The following is a 19661-nucleotide window of genomic DNA, read 5'->3' as shown; positions in this document are numbered from 1 at the left end:
GCAGAAATTACTATCTGTCTTTTTCGGGGCAGAGGCCCCGCTGTGGATACCTGCTCGGGTAACCTGCAAGAGTTTTTCACAGCATGAAGCTTGAGTACCCAAAGAAGATGTGAGAAACGAGCTCACTGATAAATTCTAAATACAAACAGTTTATTATAAAGGCAAAACAGCGCTGGGCACATAGCAGATTCGCTAGAGGAGCGCCATAACAACACGAGCTTACATAGACGTTAAACATACATATTCATAAATATCTCCACAAACCCCTTTACGTTTCCCAAGCACCCCACCCCCACCCGCCTTTCAATCTGCCTGTTGTTGACTGCGGTCTTCGGGGCTGGGATAAAGGTTTGCACTCTTGACCCGGCCAGTCTCTGACATCTCGACACCTGACCGTCCCTCCTTTTCTCTCCCAATACACATCCTACATAACATAGACTACAACCAGCCAATCAGCTTAAGGATCGAACCCTGCGGACCCCAGCAACGCCGGCACCCACCGGCACCCACCTTCCCCTTGCCAAAGCCAAATATAACAATTTCTCACACAATATGCTCGGAGACTTTGCCCTTATCCCTCTAGGAAGCCACAGTTACGTTCTTTGGCATCTCCTTATCTCAGATCACTTCAGTAATAGGCAGAACCTGGAAATCTGATGCTTAGCACCACAGTGGTGAGAAGTGTATGGGACAGGAACATGCAAATGAGAATATGCCTTTAATTAGCATTACTGTGAAGGCAGCGAGGAAGGAGCAAAACCTTCTGGTGCTCTCAAATCTCCTCCTTTCCACCTAATGTCTGCTGCTGCTGCTGCAGCCACTCAGGGCCCTGCTCGGAAAACAGTGCCTTCATCCTACACTGGCTTCCAACAGTCACCAGCAAACAAACTTCCCAGTTCATTTGCCTGTCCTACCCGCTCATTGGCTAACCACGCTCCTAAACCCATAGCCCAAACTCGGTGCTCCACCACCTCGCACTCCACGTAGCACACCGTTTCTGCGAGGTGTGACCCGTTAGGCCCCACAGACTGTACCAAGCGTGCCACAGAGACAATGCAAAAATGCTTCATAAAGCGACTGTTGCATAAAGAATTGTGTGACCAACGGTGACCTGCAAGCGGCACTGCGAGGCAGGGCCAGGCACGCCACGCTGTCCTGTCAGTCTGCGCGTCGGGCTGCGCGCAGGACCCGGGCTGGGGCGGAAGCGAGGCTCCTCGTCCTTCACAGGTGGCGGCCGCGGGCGGAGAAAGTTAGCAGGCCCTAGGGCCGCCCTGGCAGACGCGGCGCTGCACCACTGGCGCCGCAGGGGCGGGGGGAGGACACTTTCCCGCCTCGTTGGGCGCTCCCAGCGGTCAGCCGCGCCCCACCACCGGCCGAAACTGCCGCCCTGAGCCCGCCCGGCCCGGCCCGGCCCCGCCTGCCCTAGGCAGTGAGGCCCTGCCTCTGGGGCGGTACAGCCAATGGGGCACCGCGGGGCGGAGCCGCCGGGCCCCTGCATTTAGCTCATGCGCGCCAGCAGGCCCGCCTTTTCGGCTTGAGCGGCAGTAGCGTTTCTTTCCCGGCGGCTCCGGCGCGGCGTGAACATGGCGGACCAGGCCATCTCCTTCCTCAAGGACTTTCTCGCGGGCGGCGTCGCCGCTGCCATCAGCAAGACTGCGGTAGCGCCCATCGAGCGGGTCAAGCTGTTGCTTCAGGTCAGCGGTGTGGCAGAGCCCGACGGGAACAGAGAACAAGGGCAACCCGTCACCTTCCCACACAGGCGTCCCCCGAGGCTTCCGCGGGGGGCGCCTGGTAAGGAACAGCGGGAAGGGAAGAGAAGAGGGCGGGCGGGTGCGTGCTTGTCGTCCCGGTGGAACAAAGGGCGCGCGCGAGGCAGCCTTGCGGCGGCTAGTGAATCGGTCACGTGGGCGGTGGGTGTCCGCCATGGTGGCGGGGAAGCCGGTTCCGCTATGCGGGGCGCGGCGAGGGGTGGGCCGCGAGGGGGCAGGAAGAAGGGTCGAGAAGGCGGCTCTCGGTGTCACTTCCTCCCATCGCATTCCTGGCGCAGAGGGCGAGGGGATGGCGGCAGCGTGCCGCCATCTTGGTAACCTTCACGTGACTGCGCGCCCGTGCAGCTCATTGGCCGGGATTGGGCCTACGTCCGGCGTGCGGAGCCCGTTGTGACCTCTGCGGGCGGGGCTGGCGGACCAAGGTGACTGGTGTGACCTTCGTGGCGGCCGCCGGCGGGAGCAGCCGCGCCCTCGCTGTCGAGGGGGGGAGGTTTTCTCCCCCTCTTTGTCCACTTGCATCCGCCCCGCTGTCTGGAAGTCCTCTCGGCGCCTTAAAGTTCATTCGGGCGGCCCTTCCGCCCGCAGGCCCGCCGCTGTCAGGAAGGGTTTTCGCTCTAGATCGTCTGAGCTGGGCGTACTTACCTTGTGCTTGCCCTTACATCTCATAGCTGGCCTTGTTTTGTGAAGTCCTGAGCGCTTACGTGGCTGGAAACCCGTTTTAAGCTTTTTTGTCTCTTACCGTTGTACAAGAGTTCCCATATCTATGTGGGTTTTTTTCCGTGTATATTGCTTAGTTTTGTGTGTAAAACCTGGGTTCTTAATCCTTGACAGTCAATGTTCCCCAAAATACAAATATATTAAATTTTTTAGTTTTAAGACTTAGGCTGACCCAGGTGAAAGTTGCTATCACAGCTATTTTATTGTATTTAGCAGGCATAATTGCTGCACACAACTGCCATCAGGCATTCAGGCTTAGCAGCTCATTGTTTTATAGTGGAAGCACAATTAAGTCTAGCAGTAGTGCAGGCAGTCAAGGCATACAGTCAAAATACTATTTTTTTTGTTATTTGCAGGTGCAACATGCAAGTAAACAAATTGCTGCTGATAAGCAGTACAAGGGCATCATCGATTGTGTAGTGCGTATTCCAAAGGAACAAGGGGTGCTGTCTTTCTGGCGAGGCAACTTGGCAAATGTCATCAGATACTTCCCAACTCAAGCTCTCAACTTTGCCTTCAAGGATAAGTATAAGCAGGTGTTCTTGGGAGGTGTAGACAAGCACACTCAATTCTGGAGGTATTTTGCTGGTAACCTGGCTTCTGGTGGTGCAGCAGGAGCCACTTCCCTCTGCTTTGTCTACCCTTTGGATTTTGCAAGAACCCGTTTGGCTGCTGATGTTGGAAAAGCTGGCGCAGACAGAGAATTTTCTGGTCTAGGAGACTGTCTAGTCAAAATTACCAAGTCTGATGGTGTGCGTGGCTTGTACCAAGGGTTCAATGTCTCTGTCCAAGGCATCATCATCTATAGAGCTGCCTACTTTGGGATCTATGATACAGCAAAAGGTAACATTTTGGATGTTGCTCTCTATATGTCTGTAGGAACTGAGCATGTTTGAGCAGGGGTATGTTCGTGCCATCAGTGATATTGAAGTGTTCAAGGCAAAACTGTGATGTGTTGATGGCAGCAGGCTGCATTCAACTGCTGTTGGTTTTGTAGTTACAGAAGTTTCTCCTAATACCAACCAAACATGTTGGTAACAATACACAATTACAAGAAGTTTGTTCTTTTCTTCAGTGCATTACTGTAGTTATATTGGACTGATTCAAGTGTGTTTAAATGGAATGGGATTGGGCAGTGCTTTTACAAAGCACTTGTTACTCTTGACAGTTGGGCACAGACATCATTGATAGTTTGTAGTTTTATAATATTCACAGACGGTGACTTAAGTAGAAAATAGATTTCTTTTGTCAGTCTGAGAAGAATCCTGGTGCTCCAGTGTTACCTCTTTTGATTACCAAGAAAAAAAAGTTCTGACTTTCTTTAAATGTATTCTATATTGCCTCAACATGTTTTGAGTTTCTCGACTTGTTACAGTTTCAAAGTATGGCTTTGCAGTGGTTTGTAACTGTTTCTAAAGTAGCTGTCATGCACTGACAGAGCTGGAGGAGGATAAAATGTTAATTACTTCTTTTATTGCAGGCATGCTCCCAGATCCCAGAAATACTCATATTGTTATCAGTTGGATGATTGCCCAGACAGTGACTGCGGTGGCTGGTGTGGTCTCCTATCCTTTTGATACAGTGCGTCGTAGAATGATGATGCAGTCAGGACGCAAAGGAGGTATGCTGTTAATTTGTGCAGTTCTTCTAGCAGTATTAAGAAGATGAAATTATTTATCCTCCTGGTACTTGTCCCTCAGCACTTAGAGATCTTTGTTCCATAAATTTTAAGTTACTACATATACGTGATACAGCAAAATGCAGTAGGGGGCCCAACGTGAGTCTTAAGATTTATGCTGAGGATGTTTTGTTATAGAATATAGAACAGGTAAATGGACTGCATGTTCACAATGACAAATTAAATGAAGGTAATTGGAGGACAGTATGATTACAGAAAAGAAAGCATAAGATTTTGTGACTTTGCTTTTAATAGCTAGGCAAGCAGATGGGGAGTTTATTACTTGATCCAAGTATTGTGTTACAGTCTTAAAATGTGTTTTGGGACATCACAAAGTAGCCAGAGAAGTGAATCAGGGCAATTGTTAAAAATACCTTGGATACAATTACAGGAGTTAAGTCTTTGCTCTTTTCCTACAGCTGACATCATGTACTCTGGAACAATTGACTGCTGGCGGAAGATCGCAAGGGATGAGGGAGGAAAGGCATTCTTCAAGGGTGCATGGTCTAATGTTCTCAGAGGCATGGGGGGTGCATTTGTGCTTGTGCTGTATGATGAATTCAAGAAAGTCATTTAAACAGCCTAACTAGAATTGGAAATCAAGTTGAGCAGATCATGTAGAATAACAACCATTATGGACCATTGACCTTCAAGAAATTCCTGTGAGTCTTATTTATCAGAGCCCGATGATACTTGTAGATGGGGCTGGAAACTGTCAATAGAGGACTGATCCATTTCTCAGTAACATGCATGAAGACACTGAATCTGGCAGTTCAGTGTGGTGATTTTCTACTTTGTTTTTTATTTTTTTTTTTAGCAATGACTGATGTTGGTTCTAGGTCCAAAGTGGCTGGGTCCAATTTAGGCAGAAAAAAAAGTTTGCCTGTGGATCAGTCCCCAGTTTCGAGTCCTATCTTCTAGGACCATAAAATTGTATTTCAAAGTACTTGCTAACAAATCATGTTTTTTTCCACTTGTACTGAAGCACTATATACCATTTTGCACAGCCAAACATCTAGCAATTTTGTTCTTAAATTGGGGCATTCTGCTGTAAAACAATAAACATACTTACTCTGTGTTGAAATTATTACATAAAAGCTTCAGGAAAGCCTCTTTTGTTTGAAAACCTGTTTCAGATAATGGTTCCTCTGATACACTTAAACACTGCATTCTGTAACTGAGTTAAGTTGACTTTTTAAAATTAAATAATTGAATGTGAGAACTTTTATTTGGGGCAGTGGGGGAGGAGGGCAGGGAAACATGGGCCATACTAGTAGAAATTACTCCCATTCTCTGTGCCTGATCAGTGTGTGATGGGCTGCTGCTGCAAGTGGCTTTTTGCATGATTCTTAGAAATTGATTTGCAACTTTTCATATTATTTTAAATTGAGGGTTTTCTGTTGTAGTACTAGGAGAACCCAAAGTCCCAAGGACAGTCAAAAAGTAATGCTTTGCCCTTGGTAAAATAGCTTAAAGTGATTTTTTTTTTTTTTAATAATCAGTATAGAAAGCAACATGGCATTCATGCAAAAACCCAGGAACCTAGTAAATGCCTTCAACTTCTGAATAACCTGTGTATTGTATTGTTGCTGCTATTTGGAAGTGCTGATTGTGCCATACAAGATACTGTCTGACCTGGTTTGTAGCAATGGTCAGTCCCTCTGGATGGTGAATTTAATCTGAAATAATACTCATTCAAAGAGCTGAAGTTCATGGGGGGGGTGAGAGAATATGTATGCTTCTGCATAGCTGTAAAATATAGATCTAGGTAGGTCAGTCTTCAATATTAACAGGTCAGTGTCTGCTTCTGGGGAAGAACTGAATAATTTCACACACTGCTGTTGGAGATCATACCTACGTGCCGTTCTTCATATGTATATAATCTTTCTTTTGTACTTTGTGATCTGCAAAGACATAGAGGGACCAGTAAAGGACAACAAGGTGTTCATCCTCCAGTCATATTTTGAAGAATTCTCCCTGTATCTTGAGAAAGAAACAGTGTGTCACTGTATGAGTCATTGAAGGCTGGCTGAGCTGTCTTGAGTTCTTTTGTGTGCCTTCTGATGTTGCTATTCAAGATGAAGTATTTATATGAACTACTTGGCTTTGGCTGATTATTATCCTCATCAAACATAATTTAGTTTTTTGCTTTACTGTCACACCAGCACTGCTTTTAACACTGTATGTGAATGTAAGTACATAGCTGCTTTGTACAGTAAGTAGCTTGAGGCAAACCTCATGTACCTACTGCAGTTGGTTTTATCCAGTTCAGTAATGCTAGCTCCCTTGTGATACGGGCAGGTCAGGTGATGCTGACCTTGCCAAATAGTCTGCAGTTTCACTTGTGATCATTGGTTTGGGAGGACAGGGGAAGAAGTCTTGTCTAGAGAAATAAGTTTTTTAGGTTTATCTTCAATGTTGTTGACTTCAGAGGTAGAGATAATGGCAGGATTCTGTGTGGTGGACCAAGCTTTGTGAGGAGTAATGAAGAGACAATTAGTTGTGCAGCCCCTGAAAAGGGGAGGATGCTTTTCATCTTGCCTTCTCTTTTTTTCAGAACTGCAGTTTTAACCACAAGAAATAGGAAAATAAATTAAGGCAAGCATAGGGGTGTGCTCTTTTTTTTTTTTTTTCTTTTCCAGTGGAACTGCAGTTTAGCTATGCTGTGCTTTCAGCATGTGCTGCTTGGTGTTCAGGTTTTTCTTAGTCTGTGGCTTCCCTTGGTCATGCAGCAGAAATTTAATGTGTGATTATGCAGTGCTGGGAACATGAGGCAAACAATAAATAAGACATTTTTAAAAAACACTTGCTTTCTGCCTTATTGAAATAGTCATTGAAATATATTTAATTTTAACAACTCAACAAAAAAAGATCAGGAATTTGTATAAGAAAATACTGGCATCGAAGGGCTATATTTTTAGAAGGCATCAGAAATATGGCTTGCACACTTTGAAGGGAATAAGTTCATTAGTGTGAGAAAATCTTTATATTGAAAAGCCAGTTACTAAATCCTCTTTCTGATTTTTCATCTAATTCATAACATTTTGCATTGGGTTTTTTCTTACTTCAGGCAGCTGTGAGTTCAGTTCATATTAATATTGCGGTTCATATTAATGCTGCATTGGGAATACTGAGCTTATGAAATGGCTGGATGGCAGCCCAGCATTAACACTTGCCACTTGACAAATGTCATTTTATTTCCTGTTGTCTGTTTTGTATAAAGTTTGTTGAACAGAGTGACCATTTGGTATTCCTGATTGCAAGGTTGAAGGGTGATTTTTTAAACACACTTTAAGTAGGTAGTTTCTGTTTCAGAAAATGCCCTTGAATATATATAAAGGATAAGCTGAGAAAATTTACCACTGTGGCATTCTTAAGCAGTCCTGTTACAGGAAATTGTATTCAGAGCAAAGACGACATGACAGTGGGGACAGGAAGCAAGTTCTGTTGTAGATGAGAGGCCTTGTCTCACCTTGTGAAGAAAATCTCAGCAAGGTTTTAAGCAAGTGTTCACAGTAGGTGATGGTACAATAGCTTAGCCAGCAGGATTTGTGGCTTTGAACAAAACATATTTTATGGATTTTTCTCAAATGTTTTCTCCTGGCTTCATTTTAGATGGATTTTTGTGGGGTTCATTTTTTGTCTGGTTGTGGAGAGACTTATTACGAGGATCCATGAGTTTCTTTCATATTGAGGAATCCAAGTGTAAAGTCAGGTCATTTCTTCACCCATAGTTATTTCCTCGGTGCAGTCCTCTTTTTGTAGACTTGCATATTCTAACTAAAGAGGGGAAAAAAGAAAAAACTAACATGCAATAAGCTACAGAGTCACTGTTGAAGATCAGAGACATTTCTAAGTGTTAGATAGACCAGTACCAAAAGCACCTCATGTTGCTATGTTAATGCAGAAGACATGCTCACAATGCAAGGGAAAAGTTTTAAGGAGAGTTAGGATTATTTAACTTTTAATGTGATCAATGCTATCTCTATCAGCAGAAGGAAAATAGAATAAAATTGTTTTAATGCTGGACAACTTCAACTGAGACAATAGAATAAAATACTCACTGATGATTGGATGACTTACCTGGATTTAAACCAGTTTGGTCATTATCATACAATTTATACCATGGTCAGCCTGGACTTATATGAGACTGGAGGCAAGATGATTGTACTGATACAGTGGAGCTTAAAATAACGTGGGAAGATAAATGAGATTGTCTTTTTTTTTTAAAGTGGGAGGAAAAGTACTGGTGGGGGGTAAAGTTTGCTGTTGTGTTGAGGGTATGCTACAGAGCATCAAACCAGGATGTCATTGTGTGGTGTTTTGTTGTAGAAAACTTCTAGGATTGCTAAATGCTGCAGGGCTTTGTGGTCATGATGTTTTATGCTACTTGGCTATCCTTCGAGGAAAACCTCACCAGCACACAGTTTCTCTTGCAAGCTCTTGTAATGGATTTAATTCAGGGAAAGGAGAAAACAAAATATATTTCTCAGTGAGGGTGAGAATGACCAAAAAGTGAAAGGTGACTAAACCTGAATGGATTAGAGAAACACAAGGTGTCAAATTCACTGAGTGAATTGTTTGGTAGGTTCTTGCCCCCACAGCAAGTACACACTCTAGTGCAGGAAGGTTAGGGTTGTGAATCATGAGATTTTTCAGTCCTTGAGGAAAGGTTGTATTGTGCAACATGACAGAAAATGCAAAGAGCCTTCAAGTAAATAGGGACAAAATGAGGAAATGTAAGCTTTGAAAAGGTGTGATTAGCAAAGAATGCTTGATCAAAATAATATGTTAGTACTAGGTGCCAGGAACAGCAGTCCTGGTATTCAGTGGAGAAGGGGGACTCCCCTAGGTTTATTATCAGCTTTGAAAAATTACAAGCATTCAATCAGTGTTAAATACACCTGAATGTGGAATGAATAGGTAAAATAAAACTAGGCTCTGAGACTAGATTAATGTCTTTGCAGTGCGTGGTGGCAGGTATGAGGCAACTTGAGGGCTTCACTTGAACTCTTGACAATTACTGCTGCTAAGTCACTGCCTGCATGAAAGTCCTTGTGCCACCATTTAAAAACATCCGCAAAGGCTTCAGGATTGTAGTAGACTTAAGTCATTTTGGTAGCGTACATACAGGACTTTGCAAGCACCCCAAGCTTAGTGAAGGCAAGCAATTCAGAATGTCTGCAATTTTTGAAGGACTGCTGCTGCTCTGAAGCCTTAGCTACAGCAGCCTGATACAAGATCTCAGGTATTTATGACTTAACATGTGTGAGGAAACCCTTCCAATTTGCATCACTACATGTCTTCTATTAAAGCCAAAGATGTTAGGACCAAAGACAAAGCAGGGCAGTGTGCTGGTGTAAGTTGCCCAAAATGCAGACTATTAGTAATAACAGCTTTGACGTTTTTTGTAAAGGAAAAATCTGTGTCCCTTTAGAAAGTCTCATAGAGAGGGTGGTGTTACAGGCAATAAGTAACTAGTATGATTTGCTGACTCAAAGTACGTCTGTGCTTTAACCAGCTGATACAAAGTGTTCCCTCACTCTGCAGACTCAAAACACTGAATGGACAAATTTGCAAACAAACCTAGAATCATAGAATGTTTGGGGTTGGAAGGGACCTCCAAAGGTCATCTAGTCCAACCTCCTTCCAGTCAGCAGGGACATCCTCCATTAGATCAGGTTTTGCAGAGCCTTATTGAGCCTGACCTTGAGTATTTCCATGAATAGTTTGAAGCATGGCTGTCGTCATGTGATGAAAGACTGTATTGGGCTTGGCTGAGCTGGAGTTAATTCTCCCCAGAGCATCTTTCTAGTGCTGTGTTTTGCAGTGCTGCAGCTGGGTGTTGATAACACAGGAGTGTTTTGGTTACTGCAGAGCCAAGCACCGAAGCTATACTTTCCAATGTTCTCCTGCCCTAAGAGTATGCTGAGGGGTGTACAACATCTTGGGAGGGAATACAGCCAGGCCAGATAACTCTCAACTGACCAAAGGAGTACTCCATGCCATGTGACATCAGCCTAGGTGTACAATCTAAGTGAAAAAAGGAAGTGTGGGGGCATTCATTGGTGGTGTCTGTCCTCTGGAGCAACTGCTATGCATATTGGAGCCCAGCTTCTGGGGAGTGACTGAATATTGTCTGGATTGATGGGAAGTAGAGAATAACATCTGTGTTTGCTCTTGCTTCTGCATGTGGCCTTTGCTTTGGCTTTACATTTCATTAAATTGCTTCTATCTTTACTCCTGTGCTTTTGTTATGTTTCCCTTCTCCCTGTCCATCTAAGAAGGGGAGCAATAGAGTGGCTTCGGAGAGCATCTGGCCCCTAGCCAGGGCCAAACCACCACAGACTTGGAAGAGTTAGTTGCTGTTGACAATGTGCAAATAATATAGGACATTGTGAAGGGGAAAGGAATAAGGATAAAAAGTAATCCATTCTAAGTGCAGTATATTTAAAAAAAAGCTTTCTATAAGTATGGATAATTAAATGCTAGAATAGACTACATCAGGATGCTACAGAATATTGGTCAAACATAATTTACACAGAACATCTGAACTATCCCAGGTAATCCTATACTGAAACAAAGCAGAAGGCAAATTAAACTGTTGAAACTTCTCAGCCCTGTTGATTCCATACAACAGGATTTTTACATGAGTGTGGGTGAGATTTATAAAACACATACATTGTATTATCATCATTGGTATTTGAAAATGCTAATGAAAGGTGCTTCCTTGCTTAGGTTATTTTCAAAGTATGACCATCCACCCAGCAAAACTGGTGCACACAGAAATCTGGGATCTTAGTTAAAGTGATAACACTGGTCTTAAAATATGACTGCAGATGCATACAGGATAATCACTGGCATAAAGCATTTCTGTTTCAGAAGAGCATACTTCAAACAGCATACATGAGAGAAAATTGGTTATTAATGGACCAAATTTAATGCTCAGCTATATATGCACATTCTTCCAGCCTCTGGCCTGTTGTGATTGTAACAAGCAATTAACAAATTTGGCTGAATTGAAAAGAAATCATACCTGAATATCTTCATCAGCGTTAAATTTATCTCTTGGTTGTGGTATGGGAGAAAATAGGCTCTTGACACTGCAATACCTTTGGGTAAGAAATGGGATTGTGAAGAACTTGAAAATACTATTAATGTAACTTAGACAAATGTCTTGATGTGTTCCTTAAGGACATTTTTTACTCCAAAGTCAAATAGCTGTTGCTATGAGAAATAAATGTTGAGTGTAGTCTGGTGTGTAGCTATTACTACACCTATCACTAGGGTAGCTAAAATTTATTTTGTGAGAGAGACAGTGAATAATTTATTAAACAATTAGTTTCACTAAGTCACACAACACAACTTTATCCCACCTCTAAGTGATTCTTTATTAAAATGCTGACACATTGATTTGTCTTAGTTCCCCCTTTTCTGGGAGCCAATGGCTTCAAAGCTCTGTGGTTGTTAAATGCTTGAAAATATGAACAGAATTGTTTTTGCAGGATCTGGTGGAATCAATTGCTTACTTTGATATCCTCTTCCCCTTTTTCACTTGTCATGATTTTGTGTGCCAAAGTGCCATGCACAGCAATACTGGTAATAAATCACAGAATCACAGAATGGTAGGGGTTGGAAGGGTCCTTTGGAGATCATCTAGTCCAACCCAACTGCCAGAGGAATTTCACCTAGAGCAGGTTGCACAGGACAGCATCCAGGCAGGTTTTGAATGACTCCAGAAATAGTCTCCACCATCTCTCTGGGCAGTGTTTTCCTGTGCTATACCACTCCCAGAGTAGAGAAGTTCCTCCTCATGTTTAGGTAGAACTTCCTGTATTCAGGTGTGTGCCCAGTACTTCTTGTCTCTGGGCACCACCAAATACACTGGATTAAGTCCCAGGATGAACCCCCAGTTGCCATGCTTTATTTCATGCTTGCCTTGAGGAGAGATCTCAAGGTCCCCAAAGCAAAGGGGAATTCCTAGCTTCCACACACTCAACGTATTAGATTCTGACATAAGCAGTGGTGAAGAATAAGAGAACACTGTAGCCTAGTTCAAAATTTAATGTCATTGATAGTTGGATTATTTAAGTTTGTAGGTAGGAGACAGAAGGAATGTATTTCATAGAAATAATACTATATCAATAGTTTCTACTGTGGTAAGGTCAATTTACCTTTTGAAAATACAATATTGGAGCAGTGTCACTGAGATTGTTCCAAGTGCTATCAGAAATAAAAGCACAAAGATAAAGTAGTCTTTTCCCTGACCTGAAAAATCCAAGAGAGAAATATCTTAGTATGCCAAAAAGCTACCCTTGGGATTGTCAGTAATGAATGCAAATTTCACCTAAATTTTTGAATAATATAAAGGATTTCAACTTGACTTCTTACAAAACCTTGTTAAAAAAAATCAGATAAACTTGAAGCATTTAAAACCTTTTCGAACATTTGAACTTTAGAGAATTTAAAAAATCCAGAAAAGCAGAGAAGAAACAGCCTAAGAGAAGAGGTGGAACTGTGAAAAGAGTGTTGAGGAAAAGGTGAAAAGGAAGGTGCAGAAGGATGGAAGTGGTCAAAACTTGAAGAACTGAAAGGCAGCAGCCTCTCAAGTATTTCAGACGTGAAATCCCGACTGGGTCTATCTCGGCCTGTTGCTGTCACTTTGGCATCTGAGTAACTGCTGCCTTCACAGTCCCAACTAATCGAAGGCTGGTGTCAGTCACCATTGCCAGACTACTGCAGCTTCCCCACAATAGTAATTTCTACCCGGTTCCTTCCATGCCATTGGATAAGAGTTAAGATTTATCCATGTCAGTGAGTATGAGGGAGAAGGTGAGGTAAGCCTGGTAGTAGAGGGAGGGAAAAAACACCAACCTGTATTAAGATATTTCACAGTCTTACCAAACTCGATGGGTTCACTCCATTCCCCCCATTTGGAGCTTACAAGACAGTTTTTCCCTCGTGCTCTGATTTTCAGAATATATTTTTTTTTCTCATTGTAATTTTGGAATTCGTATATGTTGTTCCTTACCTAAAATCAACATAATCAGACTTGGTGTATCATCTCAGAGACAAATATTCACAAAGCTTGGCAGTTAATTTCTTGATACTCTTTCTATAAAAAGTAAATGAATATGATTTTCATAGTTTCATAGTTTCATTCAGGGTTGGAAGGGACCACAAGGATCATCTAGTTCCAACCCCCCTGCCATGGGCAGGGACACCCCACACTAGATCAGGCTGGACAGAGCCTCATCCAGCCTGCTCTTAAACACCCCCAGGGACGGGGCCTCGACCACCTCCCTGGACAACCCATTCCAGGGTTTCACCACTCTCATGGTGAAGAACCTCCTCCTCACATCTAGCCTGAATCTCCCCACCTCCAGCTTCATTCCATTCCCCCTAGTCCTATCACTACCTGAGATCCTGAGAAGTCCTTCCCCAGCCTTCCTGTAGGCCCCCTTCAGATACTGGAAGGCCACAATTAAGTCACCTCGGAGCCTTCTCTTCTCCAGACTGAACAGCCCCAACTCCTTCAGTCTGTCCTCATAGGAGAGGTGCTCCAGCCCTCTGATCATCCTCATAGCCCTTCTCTGGACACGTTCCAGCACCTCCACATCCCTCTTGTAATAGGGGCTCCAGAACTGGACACAGTACTCCAGGTGGGGTCTCACCAGGGCTGAGTAGAGGGGGAGGATCACCTCCCTTGACCTGCTGGCCACACTTCTCCTGATGCAGCCCAGGATCTGATTGGCTTTGCGGGCTGCAAGTGCACACTGAGAGCTCATGTTGAGCTTTTTGTCCACCAGCACCCCCAAGTCTCTCTCCTCAGGGCTGCATTCCAGCCAGTCACTGCCCAGCCTGTATTTGTGCCTGGGATTGCCTCGACCCAGATGCAGGACCCTGCACTTGCTCTTATTGAACTTCATGAGGTTGGCTTGTGCCCACCTCTCCAGCCTGTCAAGGTCCCTCTGGATGGCCTCCCTTCCCTCCAGCGTGTCTGCTGCACCACACAGCTTGGTGTCATCAGCAAACTTGCTTTTTTTTTTTTTGTAGGTATGTGCTTGTTAGCTCCTCCACCAAATCTTTCTGGTTGGTTTGTTTGGGTTTTTTTTTTAAAGTTTATAGTTGGATTTTTAAGCTTTCTGAGTTGTGGTTTGGTTTTTTTTTTTTTAATGGTTTAAGGACACTTTTTTTCTCCTGTTCTCTTTTATGGATCTTGAAAAGAGAGTACAGAAAACTGAAACTGGAGAATTTACCCTGTAAATTCACTCCACAACCTTTATAGGGATTAATCATGCAAATATTCCCTAGTTTGTGTGTGTCTTTGCTAAACAGAATGAATGTTTTCAAGATAATCCGATAACAGATAACGTATGATGTGGCCTCATGATACTTTATGCAAGGCCTGGAATCTGCCAATTAATTGTAAGATGATTCCAGAGCTGAGACTACTCATTTTGCAGGTGTGTATTAACTTCTACAGGTTTTTGAGACCTTCACATAATCTTCCATAGCTGTCCTGAACTACAGTTCTATTCTATTGGCCATAACAACCCCAGGCAGTGCTACAGGCTGTGGTCAGAGTGGCTGAGAGCAGCCAGGCAGAGAGGGACCTGGGGGTATCGGTTGATAGTAGGCTGAACATGAGCCAGCAGTGTGACCAGGTGGCCAAGAAGGCCAATGGCACCCTGGCCTGCATCAGGAACAGTGTGGCCAGCAGGAGCAGGGAGGTCATTCTGCCCCTGTACACTGCACTGGTTAGGCCACACCTTGAGTACTGTCTCCAGTTCTAGACCCCTCAGTTTAGGAAGGATGAGTTGCTGGAACATGTCCAGAGAAGGGCAACAAAGCTGGGGAGGGGTCTGGAGCACAGCCCTGTGAGGAGAGGCTGATGGAGCTGGGGTTGCTTAGCCTGGAGAAGAGGAGACTCAGGGGAGACCTTCTTGCTATCTCCAACTCCCTCAAAGGAGGTTGTAGCCAGGTGGGGGTTGGTCTCTTCTCCCAGGCACCCAGCACCAGAAGAAGAGGACACAGTCTCAAGCTGTGCCAGGGGAGGTTTAGACTGGATGTTAGGAAGAACTTCTTCCCAGCAAGAGAGATTGGCCATTGGAATGTGCTGCCCAGGGAGGTGGTGGAGTCATCATCACTGGAGGTGTTTAGGAAGAGACTTGATGGGGTGCTTGGTGCCATGGTTTAGTTGATCAGATGGTGTTGGGTGATAGGTTGGACTTGATGATCTCGAAGGCCTTTTCCAACCTGGTTAATTCTATTCTATTCTATTCTATTCTATTCTATTCTATTCTATTCTATTCTATTCTATTCTATTCTATTCTATTCTATTCTATTCTATTCTATTCTATTCTATTCTACTCTATTCTAATTAATTTCCACCAACAAATGTGAGAAGGAGAATGTTTCCACTTTCTACTAAGCAAAGTGTCACCTCTGTCTTAAGCAAAATCTATTTGTGCAATAAATGGAAAGTATAAATTTTAGTGAAATAGATGGAAAGTTCTGCCTAGTGCAAGCTATTCCATCCAAAGGGGATATATTAGGTTTACACATAAAAATACCAAAATCTCTTTGCTATAATGATATAGTAACTATACTTTCAGAAGTATGTGCACTTGGTATAATGGAATTCACATGCTTAAGTGGGCAAAAGCACAGATTTGTATATGACAATACTTACTCTTATAGGAGGATCCTTTTTCTCTTTGGGCTTATCCTGCAAACCAAAGACAAATCTTCATTTTCATTATTGTCAAATACTAAAATATTTCTTCCTCTTTTGTTCTTCTTGTTTATAAAGATTGTAAATAATTTAAAACTGAAAATTCAATTGGATTTGTTCCAGTCATGTCCCAGGATATATTGCTTTATTCAGAGGTTTGGCTTCCTCCATTTCATTTTAGAAAAGTAAGGAAACATGAATTATTTATCAGTGGTTGTGAGAAGCTGCATTTGCCTCTTGAGGGTATTTTTGCACTGTGGTTTCTTATCCAGCAGAAGTATGTCCTAATTACACAAGCAATCAAATCATCCTGCAAATGCAGCAGATCTAGAAGCTGTGATTTCACAATAGTTTGGTAACATGGGGTGGAAAATTTATGTGACTAGCAAATTTACCCTCCTTCTAGTCACAGCCTCTATGGGATGTCTGAGTGATACATACTCAGAGGCTTTGCCCAAAGTACTGTCAAGAGCTGCTTACATATCTCATACAATCAAAATTTAATTAGCAAGAATGAAACACTGGCCTGGATCAAAGAACCTGAAAGTTTTGGAAAAAAAGGATAAAAACTGAGTGAACAAAATTAACAGCAGTGATTTTAGGAAGGATCCCAGAAAATGTTGAAAAGCTGATGTTCTGGAAGCATCTGTCATATGTAATGTCAGAATGATAGCTGCCATTAATGGACTAGTCAGAAAGATGTTATTGGAAGGAATGTCTCCTTTCAGAAAATACACCTGCCATGTATGTTACATTATTGATCAGACTAGTATTTCCCCATTACTTATTGTCAGCTGTGATATTTCAACTTGGAACATGATGAAAGTCATCATCCATGCTGTGAATGGAGAGGGTGCAAATGAGTTACTTAAACTTTGGGTGTGCAATGCCATCTAATCTGCCTTAATTCTGATGACTTCTGAAAGGTCTGAGTTACATCTCCCATCTCTGTGTAGGTACCTCTGGTACATTCAGTATCTATAGCACCTTAAGGGGAATGAGGCACCTATTGCTCAGCTGTACGAAGCCCTAGATTTGCATTGACTGTTATGGGATATCCATGTTCCTTTGCAGACACCTGTATTAAGGTATCTCAATCTGTGAGATGAATTTCACATCCAAGTATAGTATTCTACTGAGCACCGTGTGTTTCGAGGTAACCTGTATTTCTTTAAAATAAATTCATTCATAGATTCATAGAATGGTTTAGGTTGGAAGAGACCTTGAAGATCATCTAGTTCCAACCCCCCTGCCATGGGTAGGGACACCCCTCACACTAGATGAGGCTGCTCAAGGCCTCATCCAATCTGGCCTTGAATACCTCCAAGGAGGGGGCATCCATGACCTCCCTGTACAACCTGTTCCCATGTCTTACCATCCTCACTGTAAAGAATTTTTTCCTAGTATCCAGTCTAAATCTACTCTCCTTAAGATTAAAACTATTCCCTCTCATCCTATCACAACAAGCGCTTGTAAAACAACCCTTTCCAGCTTTCTAGTAGGTCCCCTTCAGGCACTGGAATGCCTCCCTGGAGCCTTTTCTCCAGTCTAAACACTCCCAACTCTCACAGCCTGTCCCCACAGGGGAGGTGTTCCAGCCCTCTGATCATCTTTGTGGTCCTCTGGACCCTCTGTCCATGTCCCTCTTATGCTGGGGGCACCAGAATTGGATGCTTTGTTGCTTTTCTCTGGACACCTTCCAGCAACTCAACATCTTTCTTGAGTGGCCCAGAACTGGACACAGGACTCAATGTGTGGCCTAACCAGTTCTGAGTACAGGGGCACAATGACTTGCCTGCTCCTGCTGGCCACATTATTCCTGATACAGGCCAGGATGCCATTGGCCCTCTTGGCCACCTGGGCACACTGCTGGCTCATGTTCAGCCTACTGTCAACCAGTACCCCAAATTCACACTGACTCTATCAACTGACATCCCCAAGTCCTTCTCCTAGAGACTACTTTTGAGCCACTTCTTGCCCAGCCTGTATTTGTTAGGACAATATTCCTGTAGCCATATATTCTAACCATATCTTAGTGTAAAACTTTTTAAGTATTTCACAGAATATCCTACTGCCAAATTATGCCTGCTAGCTGCAGAGCTATGTGTACTGGCTGTGCCCATGTGACCTTTCCCCTGAATTGTTGGTATGTAGTTTTTTCAGAAGAACATCTTCCTGTTTCTGCACAAGTTTCAAAACAGAGCTTTTGTTGGACACTGTAGACAGACAGGGATAGAGTCGTCTCAACCAGGCTCCAGGTGTGGAGAGATGTGGGGCTGTTTTGCCCCCATCAGCTTCCACATGTTTAAACTGAGGGGTGGCTGTGAGCTTTCCAGCATCTGCAAAATACTGTCAGGGTGCTGAAGCCAAGATGCCCTGGAATGCAGGTCAAGCAAGAGAGGCCCTGGCCTGGGCTGGAATCTACCACCAAGGCAGTGCCGTGGTTGCAGATCGCAGGCTCCCGTCACATATTCTTTCCTGTGGGATGTGCTCCTGCAGGAAAAGCATCTCAGGTGTTCTCCCAGTCTTTGGACAGAGTATTTTCCTGCTCACTGCTTTACTGCATTGCATTTCTTACTAGTTTGAAATAAGGTGATGAGTGGTGGGATGTTCCAGGCCAGCAGAACTGGAGCAGGAGGACACCGCAGCTTGTGAGAGAGAACTTAATAAACAGACATTTGCACATCATAGATATACATGTATGTAGGTATGGAGCCAAATACAAATCAATAAATTGTTTTTACCTTATTCTGTATGTAAATTTCATACTGAAAACATTTTGTATTTTCCACATGACTTGTAAGAGGTGGTTGCCATGTAACTATGCAACCTGCTGACTCTCTAGTACAATTGACTGCAACATTTAATGGAGGAGTGAGTATTTCTAGAAAGAAAAGAAATAATTAGAGTAGACATGGTCAGTAATCAGCTACAACTCATACAGGTGAACACACATGAGATTAAATCAACTGATGTTCAGCTGTGTGCTACTGATGTTAACATTGTCTGGTAAGCAGGAGTGAAATCTGCCTGACCAACCTGATCTCCTATGATCAGGTGACCCACTAGGCGGATGTGGGGAAGGCTGTGGATGTAGTCTACCTGGACTTCAGCAAGGTTTTTGATACTGTCCCACATAGCAAACTCCTGGCCAAGCTGTCAGCTCATGGCTTGGACAGCAGCACTCTGTGCTGGGTTAGGAACTGGCTGGAGGGAGAGAGTGGTGGTGAATGGTGCCACATGCAGCTGGCAGCCAGTCATTAATGGTGTCCCCCAGGGATCAGTGCTGGGCCCCATCCTATTCAATATCTTTATTGGTGATCTGGACAAGGGGACTGAGTCCACCATTAGTAAGTTTGCAGATGACACCAAGGTGGGGGCAGGTGTTGAATTGTTGGAGAGTAGGAGAGCTCTGCAGAGGGACCTTGAACGGCTGGACAGTTGGACAGAGTCCAACATGATGGCATTCAACAAGTCCAAGTGCCAGGTGGCACACTGGCCACAACAACCCCATGCAGTGTTACAGGCTGGGGTCAGAGTGGCTGGAGAGCAGCCAGGCAGAAAGGGACCTTGGGGTACTGGTTGATAGTAGGCTGAACATGAGCCAGCAGAGTGCCCAGGCAGTGAAAAGGTCAATGGCATCCTGGCCTGCATCAGGAATAGTGTGGCCAGCAGGAGCAGGGAAGTCATTCTGCCCCTGTACTCAGCATTGGTCAGGCCACACCTTGAGTATTGTGTCCAGTTCTGGGCCCCTCAATTT

At 43.8% G+C, this 19661-nt stretch overlaps 2 protein-coding genes across 6 annotated transcripts in view; one reads left to right on the top strand and one right to left on the bottom strand.

The window, feature by feature from the left end:
- The first annotated feature begins 1519 nt into the window (after positions 1 to 1519).
- Positions 1520 to 5261, top strand: SLC25A6 (solute carrier family 25 member 6). Its single transcript, XM_068141342.1, has 4 exons — positions 1520 to 1694; positions 2843 to 3329; positions 3967 to 4107; positions 4584 to 5261. Exons 1-4 carry the CDS (start codon positions 1584 to 1586, stop codon positions 4739 to 4741), a joined length of 897 nt encoding a protein of 298 aa, XP_067997443.1. The 5' UTR covers positions 1520 to 1583; the 3' UTR covers positions 4742 to 5261.
- LOC137442475 (granulocyte-macrophage colony-stimulating factor receptor subunit alpha-like) overlaps positions 4958 to 19661 on the bottom strand; it is a 29346-nt gene continuing 14642 nt past the window's right edge. For 3 of the 5 annotated variants that reach the window (XM_068141304.1, XM_068141313.1, XM_068141297.1), the window contains 6 exons: positions 18646 to 18785; positions 15860 to 15895; positions 13066 to 13195; positions 12339 to 12432; positions 11201 to 11276; positions 4958 to 7944 (listed from right to left, as the gene is read on the bottom strand). In XM_068141304.1, the coding sequence (XP_067997405.1) occupies positions 7876 to 7944; positions 11201 to 11276; positions 12339 to 12432; positions 13066 to 13195; positions 15860 to 15895; positions 18646 to 18785 (545 nt within the window). In that variant the 3' untranslated portion in view covers positions 4958 to 7875. Of the gene's footprint in view, positions 7945 to 10728; positions 11277 to 12338; positions 12433 to 13065; positions 13196 to 15859; positions 15896 to 18645; positions 18786 to 19661 lie in introns of those variants that run through there. The other 2 variants (XM_068141331.1, XM_068141323.1) reach the window with 2 other exon arrangements.

The sequence above is a fragment of the Melanerpes formicivorus genome, unplaced genomic scaffold (assembly GCF_026170545.1).
Source record: "Melanerpes formicivorus ecotype bairdi unplaced genomic scaffold, bMelFor1.0.p_v2 SCAF_1, whole genome shotgun sequence".
In the NCBI taxonomy this organism is placed as follows: Eukaryota; Metazoa; Chordata; class Aves; order Piciformes; family Picidae; genus Melanerpes; species Melanerpes formicivorus.
This window is presented reverse-complemented; position numbering and strand designations above follow the sequence as displayed.

Excerpts from the sequence above, each read along its gene's own strand:
- SLC25A6 (XM_068141342.1), top strand. The coding sequence starts at position 1,584 with ATGGCGGACCAGGCCATCTCCTTCCTCAAGGACTTTCTCGCGGGCGGC. Across the intron at positions 3,330-3,966 it reads GATCTATGATACAGCAAAAG|GCATGCTCCCAGATCCCAGA; the intron begins GTAACATTTTGG and ends CTTTTATTGCAG. Across the intron at positions 4,108-4,583 it reads GCAGTCAGGACGCAAAGGAG|CTGACATCATGTACTCTGGA; the intron begins GTATGCTGTTAA and ends CTTTTCCTACAG.